Source organism: Phascolarctos cinereus, unplaced genomic scaffold, assembly GCF_003287225.1.
Source record: "Phascolarctos cinereus isolate Bilbo 61053 unplaced genomic scaffold, phaCin_HiC Scaffold_9;HRSCAF=440, whole genome shotgun sequence".
Lineage (NCBI taxonomy): Eukaryota > Metazoa > Chordata > Mammalia > Diprotodontia > Phascolarctidae > Phascolarctos > Phascolarctos cinereus.
The window spans coordinates 213893306-213910301 of NW_027556402.1; the positions used below are offsets into that span (position 1 = coordinate 213893306).

Genomic DNA, 16996 nt, shown 5'->3' on the forward strand with positions numbered 1-16996 from the left:
AATAAGAAGTCCTTCAGTGGGTACTAAAGGAGACCAAAGAAAATAACTTTTAGATAAAATTCAGGGGTCTGCCCTCATGAGCTTATAATTTAATAGAAATATTTTTCCAGCCCCACCCCACAGACATGTTGGGGGGGGGAATCTACTTGGATTTCTTCTTCAATTTGCTGGATGCTCTGATCTGTATAAACTAGAGACTGGCTCTTTATGTGAATCTGGAAAACATTCTTTGGGTTCCAGCCTACTTCCTTCTTACCTCTTTCTTCTTCTTTGCACTTTCCAAGCCCTGGGCAGTCTCAGAGGAGACTTTCTGCTCAATCTGAATTCACATCCAGAGAAACCTGAATGGATGAAAGCAGGTACACGTGAAAAAGAAAGATCTGAATTCTGCCAAGAAGTATTTCAGTTGGGATGTGACCAGAAAAAAACTGTATATCATAGATTCCCTAGAACAAAGTGGTTAAACTCGTTGAATGTCCACAGAGGAATAGATCTCACATGGTGCGCCTATTTTGCCATGGTAAATTCCAGGGCGTTTTGGAAAACACGCACTCACTCCAGAAGGCAGCGGGAGCTCCCGCAAACAAACCAGGCAGAGCTGGTTCACTCTTTGGGGCAGGAAAGCATCTGAATTAGAGGACGGGGGGCAGGACGGGGGCCGGGCGGGGCGGGTGAAGTGTTTTCCTAGCTTCAGATCTAAGGTCCCAGGAGCAGCCAAGTGCACCTGGACTGATAAGAGGCTTGCCAAGTTTCAGTTTTGTCGTTTGCCATTCCCGGACGGCCGACCCCCTGCTGGGGAGCGGGGAGGGAAGCGAGTGCCTGTCCTGAACCTCAGCCGGAGCCTGGCTCTGTCCTGGCGGGAAAGGGAGGGGAAGTTCTCACTTAAAAGCATAATTTGTCCTAAAAAGCCTCATTCCTCCCCTCCCTTCCCCCCACCTCCACCCCACACTCACTCCCCTACCAGGGGCTGGAGGCGGAATAATAGCTTACATCTCCATGCCCTTCTAATTAAAAAGCGCTTTCTCCCAATCGGGTCAAGATTTATTATCCCCATTTTATTGATGAGGAAACTGATACCTAAAAAGACGAAATAACTAGCCCAGGACCGCCCAGCTCGTCTCAGAGCTGGGTCTCTTCCAACTCCGAGAGAGCTCACACTATCTCTGGCTACAAACCTCTGTGGCACTCGCTCTAAGTTGAGCCGAGCTCAACGCTCCCTTGTGTGGCGGGGTTGGAAGCGAGTGAAGAGTTCTGGACAGCTGATTGGGGGAGTGGGGTTGGGAGACCGGCTTTTGACAGCTCAACTCTAAGTGTTACCGACTCCTTACTAGCAACACAAAGAAGCAACCTCCTTGGAACATGGGGGTAAAACCACCCTCCTTCCTGGGACAGTCAGGTTGTCCTTTGATTTGACTGTGTCCAGGCACCCAGTTCCCCAAAGGAAAAGTTTCTTTTCCCAAGGGTGACGACAAAGCAAGGACAACAGAAGGGGACAAATGAAAGTAATCTGTTTTGGAGCAACGAGACAGAGACGGAAGCAGGAAAAAACAAATAGGAGACTGAGAATTGGAGTCAATCGCTATTCTTAGGCTCGAATCCTGGCTCAGCACCTTTACCTCCTCCTCCGTAAAAAAGGTGGGGGGAGGGGTGGATTAGATGATTTCTAAGATTTTCCTGATCTAATATTCTATAATTCAGTTCAATAAACATTTATTAAAAGTCTATGTGCCAGTGACTGTGCTAAGCGCTGGGTACTGTGATGAGGAGGGGGGAGGGAGAGAGAGAGAGAGAGAGAGAAGGAAGGATACAAAGAAAGGAAGTGAAAGATTTTTAAAAGGGAGGAAGATGAGCAAAGAGACAGAAGCTAAAGGGATGAAGCCGCCTAACACACAGTAGGCAGTCAATAAATATTTGAACAATGAATGTTGTCCCTGTCCCACCTGCACAGCTAGGCGTTTCTGAGCCAGGTCCAAGTTAATGAGTCGATAGCCCTGAGAGCCCTTGCCTCGGGTGCACCGGGGAAGCCACTCTACCACAACTGCGGCGGGAATCCTGAGGCTGCCGCTGAGCCTAGCTAGCTCGAGAGGGCGAAGGTTTGGGGGACATCCCAACCATCCCACAGCCACCACACATCTTGCTCCGGGCGCAAGTGACTCACTCCAAGGTGATTCCTCTGACGCAACCTCGATCCAGGTGGCCTTTCCATTCACACCTTAGAAGCAAGGGACATGAAAAGAGGTCTGGAAAGTGGCCGCCACAAGCCGGCTGGCCACTCTCCTGGAGGGGTCGGGAGTGCCCAGGCTCCCAGAGCTCTGGACCACAGAGACACCTGTTCAACCAGAGGGTTCGGAAGCCTTGATGGGCAGGCAGTTAGAGACAGGAGGTGAGGAGTCGGGGACTCCCATTTAAAGCACCTGCAGAAGATAGAAACAAAGCCAAGTGAGGAACAGGAGTACACAAGTATATAAATAGTACTTTAGAATCCACAGACAAGAGGAGTATGTCAGTATTAATATCACCACCATTTTCTAGAAGAGGAAAGTAGGCAGTCAAAGAGGCGAATGACTTGCCTAAGGTCACAGGGCTGGAAAGTACTGGAGCTGGCCCTGGAGCCCACTCTTCCTTTCCATTATATCACGAGGCAGCCTTTAAAAGTTTTATAAAGACTTACAGTGGTCTGCAAAACTACTCAACTCCCTGGCTACGATCTTCTTGTCCTCACAAAGACGCAGCCCCAGCCCCCTGGAAGAGGTTCTTGCTCAGGCAACGGGGTATTTGCGTTGCTGTCCATCTCGCCCTTACCTCAGGGGGAAGGCTTTGGGGTTCCAACAGAAGTCAGCAGTTTCTTGGCCAGAGGCCAACCAGTTCCTTCCTAAACAATAACACCACAAATTTAACACATCTCGCTCTTGAATTTACACATCGGAGTGAAATATCTGAAATTTCAACAGATTCTCCCCTTAGAAAAATCCCCTGCCCAAGCTTTCCTGATCTCGTGCCCATTGCCAGACCCATCGGGTCTTTTCCAGAACTCCAGTGTCTCAGACTTGGTGTCTGGCAAACCTCCCTCACTCCCATGCCCTCCCTTCGTTACCACGCCTGAGGCCGAGTTCAAGTGCTTCCCCAGATAGCTCCTTCCTAGAACAGGAGCCTTGCAGGTAGGATGAGAGGGAGACCCAAGGAGAGTCCCAGTGGCCTTGAATCCTCGACTTCCGTAGGCTAGCCGAGTCACCTTAGCTGGAGGCTAGGATCTCGCCGGGGCATCAGCGTAGGCAGGGGCTCCAAAAGGAGATGATATGGTGGGGAGAGAGTGGGCACGAGCAGGCCCCCCACCATCAGTGATAATTCTTGCAGCTTGGATGCTGTGGATGCAGTGGGTGAAGGTCCCCTTGCTGCCCACCGTACCCTAACCCAGAGGATAGCTCGTTCGCCTTACACTGGGGGCGGGGAGGGCTGAGGCAGGAAACGTTGTGAGTATTGGCGCCCTCGATGCAGGGCGCAAAAAGGAAGAGAGGGAAATGATTGCACTAACAGCAGCAGCAGCGCCCGCGGCGGCCGCAGTGGAACCCCCAGCAAGCCCCGCCCCCGCTGAGCTCTTATAAAAGTAGGAGGCAAGCGCAGGACACTTCAGAGGTTTAACTGGGGACCTAAAGACTTCGTGCTGCTCCTGCGCCTTCTCTTCGCTTCCTACCTCCGCCTCTTAATAGCACTTCTGTCGCCGGGGTGGGACTCTTTGACCCTCTCATTGGATTACCTTCAGCAGCAGGTAAGGGTGGACTTTCGGGCTTGGAGTAGTGGCAGTGGAGGTTGGGTAGGGAGAATGGGCTTTAAGTTATTCCTCAAAGTCACTGATCAGAAAACTCAGGTCCCTGCACCGACTTGTGCCTCTTCCAGACAATCCTGCCGAGGCTTCTGGAGCCGAGATTTGGGCAGGAGGGTGGGGGTGGAATTTGATGGGAAGGGGGTTAGAATGGAAAGGCGGGCGGAGGGAGATTGAACCTTTGCCTAGTCCAAGCCTTGCCTTGCGAATGAGCTCAGGGCTACTCTGAGCTTGGGATTCCTTCTATCCCATAAGAATAAGCTCCTAGAAAAGTTTCAAAGTGACTCCCAAGCTCAGAATTTAAGCAGTCCTGCCTGACGGAGTGAGGGAACCTCCCCCCCACCCCCCTCCCTACTCAGCTTGTCAGTTCAGCCGGCTGACGGATGCAAAGCCTACAGGCGCCTTTATCTGCCCTGGCCCGACAAGAGATTGAGCAAACAGGAGCGGCGACTTGGTTAGGACACTTCTGGGGCCACTGGTCTGCGGCTCTCAGCTAGCTGGGGCTGAACTAGAGCTGCTTCGGGGTCAGGGAAGGGGCTAAGGCCGCAGCCAGGACTAGAGCCAGACGCTGACTTTTTCGGTTCTCTCTTTCATCCAGGGTGACCGGATCGCCGCCGGAATGCAGCTGGTGCCAGTCGCCCTAATTTACCTGGGCTCCTTCGCCTTCCTAGGGGCGGACACTGCGCGGCTCGATTTGGCTTCAGAGTTCAGAAAGAAGTAAGTCGCGACGCTATTCTCTAGCCAAGTTGGGTTCAGGAGGGAAAAAGACACTCTGGAGGGAGGAATCCTCCCCTTAACTCAGGGTACAGGGGAAAAGGGTACGGTGTTGATGCTACCACTCACCAAGGGGAATGGGCGCTGGGATTCGTTCCATATGGTGCTAATGGCGTCGCTGTTGGTTACTTTCCAGATGGAACAAATGGGCTCTGAGCCGGGGAAAGAGGGAATTGCGTGTGCCAGGCAATCCCCTCGCTAGCCCAGCCGAGGTGAAGGCTGGTCCTATCCAGACATTTATTCGGACCCAGGACGTGAAGGGTGCTTCCCGCACTCCACAGCCCAGGTAACTTTGTGGGTCCCTCCTGGGGAATCCTTTTCCTCTTCGAAGCTGCTGTTCCCCTCCCTCCCCTCCCCCCGTCCCAACTCGGGTCCAGAACTGAGGAAAGGCTAGGACTGAGAAACGTGCCTCGACTGAGCAACACAGAATCCCTGTTCCCCGCCCAGGTTCCCCTAGTTAGGCTAAGATTCTGGTCTAATTCGGCGCAGGCCGGTAGCCAGGTCCTAGGGGCCCTTCGACTCATCTAACTCCTTTCCGTCCCTCCTGTCCCCGCAGCAGTCCGGACGCAGCCCGCATACGCGTCAAGCGCTACCGCCAGAGTATGAACAGTTTTCCTCAGTTCCAGAGCTTGCGCATTGGCTGCCGTTTTGGGACATGCACCCTGCAGAACCTGGCGCATCAGATCTACCAGCTCACGGACAAAGATAAGGACAATTCGGCGCCCCCTAACAAAATCAGCCCCCAGGGCTACGGGCGCCGGCGTAGGCGCTCTCTTGCGGAGGGCTCTCCTGTTCGGACACTCTCAGCCTTTTCCTCCTCCTCTTCATCCTTCTCCTCCTCCTCCTCCTCCTCCTTCTCCTCCTCCGGACGGCTACAGCAGCAGTAGCGGCAGCCGCGCCTCTGGCCCCTCAGCGAGCCAGCCTGCGTTGAGAGCCGATTGCGCCCGGCGCCACTTCGAGGGGCCGCCTTCCTCTGGACGTAGGGGGCGGTAGCCGCGGCGAAACCACAGCACTGCACCCAATGGGCGCCGGCCGGCCGGCCTCCGTGGTAGCGGGGAGGGGGTCAGTCCTGCGGGATGGAGACGTTAGATCCACTAGAGGAGTTCCCGAAGTCTTCCTCGTCCCTATTCTTGGAGAGGAAAGCGTCCTCTCCAAGTGGGCACTGACCGCGGTCGCATTTTGCCTTCACGCCCTTTGCTTCTCCTGGAACCTAACCCGCATCCAAGCTGCGGGGACCCAGGCCGGGCCTAGGGTCCCTTGGGGAATCATTCAGAGAAGGCTAGGGCTGGGAGAAAGATGCCTGGGACTTGCGACGTGTGAAGAATGAAGATATAGGGAACTTGGACTTACCCAAGGAGCCCAAACTGAGAGTCTGCCGGCTTCTTCTCCCCGCTGTCGGGCGGGAATCTCGGAACTACTTGATCTTTTCATAACAGAGGAAAAGTGCAATGGTGGCTTTTTAAAATGCATTTTCATAGAGAGGTAACTATCTGATATTTATCTTGCTGTCAGGTTTTTTTTTTTTGGTAAATTCAGAGTTATTTTTGTACGTTATATATTGTATTATATTGTATAAGGGCATTTTAAAATAGTGTATATCTCCCTCCCCTTGCGTTAATTTTAATATGAGAATGTCACAGATTGGTCTCAGCCTGGTATAACCCTCTCACAGCCACGTTGAGGGTGTGTGTGAAATGAGTGAGTGCGTTAAGAGAAAGTGTGAGTGTATGACATTCCGTCCTGGTGGAAAAAGAAAATTCCACGTCTCTGTATATTATATTTTCTTAAAAAGGGTGGTGATGTGGCGAATAGCAAAACTAATAAACAGTTACAATACTGACGTACGTGGTTCTGGACTCAATCGTGTTTGGAGAAAGCTGGACTCTGATGGGTGCTATTGGAGGGGTTTAAGTGGAGATCCTTTTCCCAACTCCCACTTCCCTTGACTAGGCAGAAATCTTTTTCCTGGTACAATACCTTGGCTTTCTCGAGGTTTGGCCCTCAGCTGTTGAGAGGGTCAAGTGACACGCTGCTCCGCAAGCCTCATTCTTCCCAACCAGAAATCATAATGGCTTATAAGATCACAAGGTCAAGGATCAATCCTGGATGCCCTCTCTTCTCCTCTCCCCACTCTCCGGCACGTGCTCCTTCCGTGGTTTGGGTCGGGGCGCCTTACAGGCGCCCAAAGTCGCGGGGCTTTGTCACAACTTGGACTGCTCGGGTGGGGTGTGCTGCTGCGCGGCAAGTCTCTGGGGACAGGCCAGGCGCGAAGTCGACTCACCATTACGCAACAGAGCCCTTAATTTAGGGACCTAGCCCTCCCAGGGCGACGAGAAATGACCTAGAGAGAGGGGACAGAGGTTTTCAAGGGTCTCTAAGTGAGGGGTTTTCCCGGACCGGAGGTCACAGGAAAAGTTAGAAGGCACCGGATCTGTGCTCCTTGGCCGCGCACCTCCGGGAAAGCGCAGCTGGAAAAGACAACATCCCCCACCAACCCGCCGGAGCCAAGTCCAGGGGAGGCTTGGCTTGGATAGGGCTGCAGCGCCCCCTGCGGGTGGCTGTGGGACGGACACCTCAGCCCGAGCCGTCATGCGGTACGTGCGGTTTGATCCAGCCTCGTACGTGGGAGTCAGCACACAACTTTAACCAGGAAAAGAAAAGAAGAAAAAAGTTCACGGATGCCAACCAAGGCCGGCTTCCCCAAGCCCTGTGCGGCAGCTCCCGACGCTGGGACAGTGACTCAGCGCCCTCACGCTGTGCTGAGCAGCTGCTTCGGTCGGCCAGGGGCGGGAGGGCATGGGACAGGATGGGACGTGCCTGGGAGCAGCGCGGGGTCCCCCAGAAACACCTGGCCTTCACTGGCCTCCCCGCCCCCCTTCCTCATCCCTTGCCTTCTCTCTCTTTGTCTACTCCACTGCCTTCCTCCTCCTCTTCCTTCTCTTTCCGTCTCCTCTTCCTCCTTTCTGATTTCCTTTCTCTCCCCCTCTCGCCCTGTTCCTTTTTTCATCTTTTTATTTTCCTTCGGGACTTTAACTTCAAAGTGCTGCCTGAGTCTCCAGGGTGGAAGCAGGGCTTCCGTCCTCTATTGTGTGACCGGGCTTGGGGGGACCGAGGGAAAATTTAAGGAGTCTTGGAGGGGAAAGTCGCCAAGTTCCTGCCCCTGCCCCTGCCTGTGATGGAGCACTTTAAGTGAGTGGGTAAGGGGAACCAATAACCCCCGACCTGGGGGGATCCCAGGTCCCGAGCCCGCACCCAGCCACCTTCACCTTCAGAACCTTGCTGTATCCCTGCCCAGAACTACCACACCGACCTTGAGAGCTTTCGCCTGCCTTTCACTGGTGGTCGAACCTTGAATTCGTCTTAAAAGATCCTCAGAAACCTTTCGAGGTTGGTAAAGAAAAGAAAAATACACTTTTGGTAACAAGGAATAAAGGAAGGCGCTCTCTGGAAACGTTTCCTTTTGGCTCTGTCCCCTGGATCTTGCGGTCTGGTTCCTTCAGTGGCCCCTGCCAAGATCCCATCCCCTTTTTCTCTGTCTCTCTCCCGGTCTCTTTCTCACCTTCTCACTCAGGCTGATAATTAGTGACACAAGGAACAATTGGATTCCTAGTTGGGAAGGCATGGGAGGTGGGAAGCAGAGCCTAGTACCTGGAAGGCACTGCATGCCATGGACCCAGCTCTGCACTTGGAATCAGAGGATCTGGATTCAAATCACAGCTCTGCCACATGTGACCTTTGTGACCTCGGGCACGTCAATTAACCTCTATGAGACTCCCTTTCCTCATCTGTAAAAATGATTTTAAGATCCCCTTCCAGCTTTGAAGCTATGTTCTCGTCACAATGGAGGGGAATAGATTTAGGTCTTTTTTGCCTCAGGCCCTATTAGTCAAATTAATTTACTAGCTATTTATTGATCCCATGAATCAAAAATGCTACTGCTATGGTAGGGCATGGAAGGGTCCTTAAAAGTCTGGGTCTAAAGCAGATGATCAATGAACCAGAGGTCAGGGAGTAGAAAATGCTGGATTTAGAGTCAGAGAGCTGGGATTCAGTTGCTTTCAAGTGTGTCCCACTCTTCCAGTCGTTACATGGTGCAGTGGATAGAGTACCAAGGATGGAATCTGGAGGACCTGAGTTCAAATCTGGCCTCAGATACTTACTAATTTGTATGACCTTGGGCAAGTCACTTAACCCTGTTTGCCTCAGTTTCCTCATGTGTAAAATGAGCTGGAGAAGGAAATGGCAAACCACTCCAATAACTCCACCAAGAAAACCCCCAAAGGGGTCATAGATGTGACTAAAAAACAAAAACAAGAACTAAGGGCATTCTGTCAAAAGACTGTCAAGGATTCCTCCCTACTGCTTTGGTCTGAAGACCTTGGCCTGGTAGGATTCCTGGTTGTACTCCTTCCTTCCTACTGTCCTTCTCCTGTTGCCCCAGCTTCCACTCCATGCCCCAGCATCTTTCCTTCAATGGAGGAAACTGCTCCAAATAAATCACTTATTGCTTTCAGAATTAACTAGCTCAGCTCATGTTCAAGTCCTAATAACAGACCGATAATATGAAGGGATGTACTTACAGATTAAAACATACTACTGACTGCTAATAATAACATTTTATTTCTCTTGTTATATTTATAAGGCACTTTTGTGGGGAGGCAGTACATAAAAGTGTGGTAGAGCACTGAATTTATAATCAAACCTAGGTTAGTGCCACTTAGCATCTGTGGGACCTTGGACAAGTCACTACCAACGCCTGGGCCTTTGTTTTCTCGTCTTTAAAATGATCTGTTTAGATTAGATAAGCTCTAAATTCTCTTTCTTTCTAAAATCCTGTAATTTCTTTTAATCCTAACAGTGAGGTTATAGTGTAAGGTTAGCTCATTTTGAAACCCCCCCCCCCCGCCCGCATTAGGTTTTAATCCTAAAGCTGGTGACCGGGTGATTTCTTGAGAAATGAGCAGCCCGGCTCAACTCAAAAGTCTGAATGGCTGAGGGAGGGGGTGTCATTATTTTCATCCAGTTCATCTGCAATGGCTAAAGCCATGGTCTAAACTGCATTTTGGAGACTTAGAGTAAAAAATTGTCTGGGGATGTCAAGGCCACCTGGGTAAGATTCCGGAAAATGCTTTATGATTTCCTATGGGAATGAGAGAAAGCCTACTTACAACTGTTCTTTCATCTCTTCATTTACCTAAGGAGTATCGATTGCTTCTGAGCTCAAGGCATTGTGCTGTTCACCCTTTACACAGCACATTTAAACCAAAGGCAGCCAGTGGGTCCTTGTCTGAAGCAGACAGCATAAATCAAGAGTCATTTTATTTTCCCTCAGTTGAGCACCCTGCCTGAGCTCTTACTTTGGTTTGGACGACCAAATATAGTTAGCACATACACTAAAGACTTCCAGGCTTGGCGTGGGAGGGAAAGGCCTCTCTCTTAGAGTCATCCTTGTCTAAGGCACAATTCCTTGCTGCTAGTGTTAGCTCCAGAGAACCTACAAAGTCACATAGACACAAGAGTGCTGGGCCTTGGGACAGGGCCATTTGTTTTCACAGATTTAGAGCTACAAGGAACTTTGACATGGATACAAATAACCATAATATTAATGTGATATATAATCTAGCAAACCTCATTTTCTATATGAGGAAAGTGAGGCCCACAGAAGTGAAATGAGTTGGCTGGTAAGAGCAGAACCTAGGTTCCCTGAACCTAGCTCCAGCACTCTCTGCTGGGCTAGGGCAGCTCCCATTCAATCTCACTTTAGAGAAATGATTCTCTCTCCCTCATAGGCTCTTTGAACTAGGGCTAGAAGGGACCTCGGAGGCTGGTTTGTCTAACTCTCTTTTTTACAGATAGGGAAACTGAGGCTTGGGACATTAAGTGACTTCTCCAAGGTCACTAAGTCCTGAACTATGCCCAAGGGAAAAGTCATCTGGGGATAAGGGGTTGGGAAGAAGAGCCTAATGTCCATACAGAGGTAGATTCATAGATTCTCAGAACTAGAAGAGATCTCAGAAATGATCAGGTCCTGCCTTGAACTCCAGGTTCACCCAACAGGTGTTCACCTAGCCTCTACCTGAATGCGTGCAAAGACAAGGTACTCATTACTTTACAAGGCAAGTCCATTCCATTTGGGGGCAACTTTGGTTGTTAGAAAATTCTTCCATGGGTTAAGCTGGAATTGGTCTCCACATGCTGGTCTTGTAGAAACAACTTGTTGGTTATCCAGCTGACAGAGGTGAGGAGTATATGGGCAGAGACAACTACAGTTGGGCAAACAGAGTTTTGCCTCAGGGCGATGAATTTGGAAGACACTGACAACACATGCAGTCCTTAAGCAGTTACAGCACCTAGTGAGAACAATTCTTTAAATTAGGAAAATATCTGTTGGCAGATGGATGAGTTCCTTGTCCATGGTGCTTTGCTCTCCACCCGCTTCTGTGGCAACTTCCAGAGCAATGACCTTACACTGGTGTACTGGGTCCTGAGATCTCGGTCTCTCCCCACTCTAAGCTGGTGTTTTGCCCCTTCCTCCTTCCAAATAAGGCATGCTTTATGCCATTTGCCCTGGGCAGGATTTATACAGTGGGTACAAAAATTCTTAGTTTGGGCTCAGTGTGAGAAACAGTCTGATTGGGGAAATGTTTATCAGTTCCTAAGTTCAGATTTAGAAAAGACCTTAGAGGTCATCTAGTCCACCCCCCTTAATTTACAGATCTGGAAACCGAGGCCCAAAGAGGTGAAGCAGCACAGAGGTAGGACGTGAGCCATCTGAGCCTGCCCAGTCCTTTTGTAAATAAGTAATATAGTTATCCCTTGCTCGCATGAACAATTTACATATTTTTTTCCTCTAGGGCCCAGATTAATAGGCTTAGAGTTTCCACATTTCATATACACAAATCCACATAGTTAGGTTTTATTTTTTGCATTTGATATACGATGCTGTGCAGGGTTAAAAGTCATGATTTTCTCATTTTATCTAAATTATGGTTGCCTTAAAACCAGAAAGGGATTCTGATGGCCATCCTCAGGAGCCACTGTAGGCAGCTGCCAGGTGAAGTTACCTAACTCCTGCCTTTTCTGTTCTCTATGCTTTCTTCCCCTTCAGGGGAAAAAAATAGACATGATTGGCTTGCCAGAAAAAGTATTTTGCCCCAGTTCTCTGCATCATCTTCCCAACTAAAAGAAAAAAAGGGAAAACTATTTTGAAAATGCTCAATGTTAAATTTGGAAAGAGGACTCTGTCATGTAGGAGCTATTCACCAAGGCACACTTAACCTTGAATGGATTCTGCTCCATTACCCGCTATTGCCCTATATGCCCATTATCCAGATGGACTCACCCACAAGGCAAGGGCACAATTAAAGGAAATTATTGATATCATTTGTTTTGGTATCAACTTCCTTTCTAAATATATTCCCACCCTTCCTCTGCCTGGCCAGCATGCCTTGTAACAATGAATAAAAAAAGAAAAGCAGAAAAAAGGAGAGCAGAAAAACCAACCAGCCCACCAACTATGTCTTTTACATGCTCCCTTTTCTCCAAACAAGAGAAGGAGGTACATTTTCTCCACTCTGGGGCCATGTTTGCTCATTGTTAATTGCATACCTTGGAGTTTCATTGTTCTGTTGTTGTCTTTCTGTTTACATACATTGTTGTATTCACCTTGTATGTCATTTTCCTGCTTCTACTTATTTCACTCTTTACCAGTTCTATGCCCCTGGAACCCTGCTGAACTGCCTGGACAGCTCTGTAGCTTCAGATGGGTGTGTTGGTGACATTTAGTCTGATCTATACCTTCATAAGAATTTCATACTATATCTTCCCATACTTCTCTATTCCTCATATTGGTCATATCTTATGGCCCAATAACAATAACAATAAAGGCACAATTTGTCTTTTCTGTGTTTTGCTGTTTGTCATTCACCAGGTATTTATGAAGCACTTTCCATGAACCAGTCATTGTGCCAGGAAGTGTCGATACAAAGAATGCACATTCTGTTAGGAGGAAACATGTACACATGTAAGGAAATACCAAAAAGAAAAAGAATCCAGTGGAGCTATGATCTCAGGGATGTGGACATTCCCTGCGATGATGCATGTCTCATCAGTTCACCACACAGGGTCCACCCAATGTGCTGGGGGAAAGGCACAATTCTTAATAGACTGTGAGCAACTTCCAAGAAGTCTGCAATCACTTTTAATTCCTATTTCTTTCCAGAAGAGAGCACTGGCCTATGTTGCTCTCTTATGTTTAGGGACAAGAGATTCAAATGTCCACACACTCTCAGAAAGCCAAGATATCTGACCAAGATTTCTGGTCCACCAGTTTAAAGATGGGTGATTGGTGAAAAGGTCAGCTGTGTTTGATCCTGTCCCATATGGTAGTGAAACTCAGCAACTTTTAAACTTTTTTTAAACTTCTTTGTTTTAGCACAGTCCCCGACACACAGAAAATGCTTAGTAAATGCTTGTTACCTACCTACTGAAAAAAAATACACTTCTTTTTCTTCTGTAGTTAGGCAGTGGCAGGGGCAATCTGACTTCTTCCTTCCCACAACATGCTCCTTAATTGAAAATAGAAATTGTGCATACAACCACAATGTCTAATGGATGCCTTAAAAAAATCTGAAGACATTGATAAGACTCTCCAGAAGAATTGCCAGGAGGGGCCAGAGTGAAACTTTTTCTTCAGAAACAGATGACCAGAAGGGGATACTAATGAATACTTTGGCATGGAACAGCCCCTTTTCTGGCTGCTTCGGGATCCGAGAGCCACTAGGTCTAATTAAAGCCAATAATGGTAACTCCAGACAGTTAGTTATCCAAATAGTTTCCTGGTGCTGTCAATTTTCTGCTCTTACTGATTTCACATCATTTTTGAGTTGTGGGGGACATAAAATGTTGATAAGAGTTCTGGAACATCAGCCCCTAATTGCCCAAATAGATGTTGTTTATTGCATGCAGAGGAAGTCCAGAATGTTTTCCTCATGAGATATTTTTAAAGGGCCCTTTCAGCTTAAGGAGTTCTCAGCATGGAAGACCTTGGCACTTGCTCTAGGAAGGAGAAGGAGCACGTATGTGGGTCTCTCCAGTTACAGAACTGGCCTTTCTTTACCTCAAAGGAGGGTTATTTTGGGTCTTGGAGCAAATACAATTGTGTTATGCCCTTTCATTCTTCAAGCATCTTGGAGAAAAATGGAGAAAATTGCCCCTGAATCAATCAATACATTGTTCTTTTCTAACCAATCCTTTTCACAAATATGGGCTTTTCCTCCAAGTAGGAGATCAAGTAACCTCACTTAGACACTTCTTGACATCACTGTAGAGCGATTGCTTGATGACTCAAGGAGAAGAGAATCTTTGATTTGAAAAGTAAGCACATTTTGGTAACTGATTTCTGGATCCAGTTTATATACTTTTTTCTGTTTGTTTTTTGGTGAGGGCAATTGGGGCTAAGTGACTTGCCCAGGGCCACACAGCTAGTAAGCATTATGTGTCTGAGGCCGGATTTGAACTCAGGTCCTCCTGACTCCAGGGCCACTTCGCCACCTAGCTGCCCTATATACTTTTTTTTAAAAGGAGGAAAATTGGCATGTCCCATGTGTATGTATTCTCCACAAACTTCCATGAGGAATTGTTGACCCCTCTATTAGAACACAAGTTCTTTGAGAGCAGGGATTGCTTTGTTCTTTGAATTTATGTTCCCAGTGCCTGGCACCTACTAAGCACTTCAATGCTTCTTGAACGATTAAGTGACTGTTTAAATAGACGTATGAGTTTGGACCCATTGGGGAGACAGCTGGCCCACTGGAAAAGAAGTAAGACCAGCCCAACTATGAACTACTTCTCATGGTGTAATGATGCTCTCGACAAGAGACTTGGGTTCCGGTCCTTGGAAGATCTTGGTCAAGAAACATCCTCATTCTGGGTCTCAGTTTCCTCATCCCTTAAAATGAAGGGGTCGGATTCCAGATGCTTCCTGAGGGATCTTCCTTCTAACATTTTGTGATTCTTTTCCTGTTGGCCTGTGGATATTAAGCATAATGGACCACTTACTTCAGTAACTTTTTGGAGACATTATATATAGGCTTAGTTGTTGTTTTTTTTTAACATGGTCTTTAAACCCCATTTTATTGACAGAGAAGCAGAGTCTACCTCTACAGCCCTTAATGGCTTAACTGTCCCTGTGCAGGGGCAAAGAGCTGTTACCTTCTTCTTCCGTCAAAGAACCCCAGTTTAAATGCTAAGGCCCCAGCTGATCTTTTTGTAATTAAAATTTTTCATTGGTGTCTTTTTTTTAACATCACTTTCTTTTCTGCATATATCCCTCCCCCTCTCCTACCCACTGAGCCATCCCTTGTACCAAAGAATGAAATAGATGGGGACTAACATTCAACAAAAGGAGCTACCATGTGGATCAAATCTAACAGTATATACAATGCCCCATGCCCACACTTTACCATCTCTATAAAGAAGGGAAGGAGGGGGGCAGTTAGGTGGCACAGTGGCTAGAGCACCAGCCCTGGAGTCAGGAGGACCTGAGTTCAAATCCAGACTCAGACATATAACATTTACTCTCTGTGTGATCCTGAGCAAGTCACTTAACCCCATTGCCTAGCCAAAAAAGAAAAAAAAGGAAGGAAACACCAACTGATTTATCTAAGGCCTTTTTTTTTTTTTTTTGGCTAACGAACAGGCTATTCCCAGTGTCCTAAAACAACTACCCTAGGGGAAAGAGTTAGTTGTTTAATGAGTAGAGCCTTGGATTTGGAGTCAGGAAGACCTAGGTTTGAATTCTGCTTCATGCCCTTATTAGTTGTGTGACTCTTGGCAAGTCTCTGGGCCTCAGTTTCTTCATCTGTAAAATGAGGGAATTGGACTTGATGACCTTTGAGGTCCCTTATAGTTCCAGACCTATGGGGTTGTGATTCTAAAGCTTTGTGACCCAGCAATGAAGGTGCTAGGAAGGGCAGGGATGAAATTCCTTCCCTTTCCAGTCATTTTTAGGTCATTGCGGACTCTTCCAGTGACGAAATCTCCCAACTAATGAACTTGGCCCATCATTGAGGGACTAGCATACTTTCTACCAGGACCAGCTGGCAGCCTCTGAGAAGAGAGGATTGTTCCATAACATGTATGTTTTTGCTAGAACTCAAGTGATTTTGTTTTTAAAACATTGCTGCCACCTGCTGTTTTCCTGGGTTTTCTTGGTTAGGCTAAACAAAAGAATCATAGTTTCAATCCAACTGAACACATGTTTTTTAAGTGCCTACTACTGTAAGGCTCTGGTCTAGGCTATACAAATACAAAGATGAGATGGTCCCTGCCCTCAAGGAGCTTACATTTTATCAAGGGAATATAACCTGTGGAAATGCAAGGCAATTTGAAGAAGGAAACAGAGATGAGGAGGGAGTGAAAAGCTAAGTCCAGGGTACAACTGTTGTGCTAGAAGATGGAGCACATGAAGAGGAACAGTGTGAGGAGAGGCCAGAAAAGAGTACTAGAAGGATGTAGTTGCCAGAAGGATAAATTTATATTTTGTCCTAGGGGCAACAAGGAATCAATAAAGAATTTTGAGCAGAGGAGTCACATGATCAGGCTCATGCCTTAGGAAGATTATTTTGCCAGCTATGTGAAGGCAGGAAGAAAAATCAGGAGACTATTACAACAGCTCAGAGAAGGCAGCTAGATGGCTCAGGGGATAAAACGCTGGGCTTGGAGTTCAGGAAGACCTGAGTTCAAATGTGACCTCAGACACTCACTAGCTATGTGAATCTCGGCAAGGCACTTAACCTCTGTTTGCTTTAATGTACTGTAATGTAATAGCAAACCACTCCAGCATCTTTCCCAAGAAAACTCATGGCAGCATGGTCCATTGGACATGAAGAGTTGGACATGACTAAATAACAACAGCTAAGGTGAGAGATGAGAGAAATGGCTTAAAATAGGGCAGAGGTCCTCAGAGTAAGGGGAAGGGAATAGATGGGAGAGCTCTTTTAGGAGTTGAATTAATAAAAATTGGCAGCTAATTGACTATATGAAGGTTCAGTCCCCCATTATATAGATATATATATGTATATATGGAGACCCAACCTGCCAATATAAATGGGTCTTGAAGAAAGAGCCTTGAGGGTGTGCTGTAATTGATCGACAATAGAATTGAGACTGTGAAAGAATGAAAATGAAGCCACAGCAAGGGTGATAGCCTAGAAGAACAGGGAATAATTCAGGGATGAGAAATCATAATGAAGATGAAAAATAAATTGAGGAAGAGTGATGCAAGAGAAGAGATGGAACAATAGGAACTCATGATTAGAGAGAAGAATTTCAGAGTTCTTGTTGCAACAGAGACACTGATATGGGTGATTGTGAATCCTATGGTGTACCCATCCCTGGGGA

The 16996-nt window shown here is 47.6% G+C and overlaps 1 protein-coding gene and 1 long non-coding RNA gene across 2 annotated transcripts; one reads left to right on the top strand and one right to left on the bottom strand.

Annotated features, from left to right (window-relative positions):
* Positions 1-59: 59 nt before the first annotated feature.
* Positions 60-3523, bottom strand: LOC144455119 (uncharacterized). Its single transcript, XR_013483789.1, has 2 exons — positions 2159-3523; positions 60-341 (listed from the first exon to the last, which is right to left on the bottom strand). It is a non-coding gene; the product is annotated as an uncharacterized LOC144455119 (long non-coding RNA).
* Positions 3524-3633: 110 nt separating this feature from the next.
* Positions 3634-6434, top strand: ADM (adrenomedullin). The gene is made up of 4 exons (XM_021002025.1): positions 3634-3766; positions 4419-4537; positions 4731-4880; positions 5151-6434. The coding sequence occupies exons 2-4, from the start codon at positions 4440-4442 to the stop codon at positions 5479-5481; spliced, it is 579 nt and encodes a 192-aa protein (XP_020857684.1). The 5' UTR covers positions 3634-3766; positions 4419-4439; the 3' UTR covers positions 5482-6434.
* The last annotated feature ends 10562 nt before the right edge of the window (positions 6435-16996 follow it).

What these genes read in the sequence shown, in the direction of transcription:
- ADM (XM_021002025.1), top strand. Translation starts at nt 4,440, where the DNA reads ATGCAGCTGGTGCCAGTCGCCCTAATTTACCTGGGCTCCTTCGCCTTC. An exon ending in GCTTCAGAGTTCAGAAAGAA is followed by an intron (nt 4,538 to 4,730) that starts GTAAGTCGCGAC and finishes GTTACTTTCCAG; the next exon opens with ATGGAACAAATGGGCTCTGA. An exon ending in TCCCGCACTCCACAGCCCAG is followed by an intron (nt 4,881 to 5,150) that starts GTAACTTTGTGG and finishes CTGTCCCCGCAG; the next exon opens with CAGTCCGGACGCAGCCCGCA.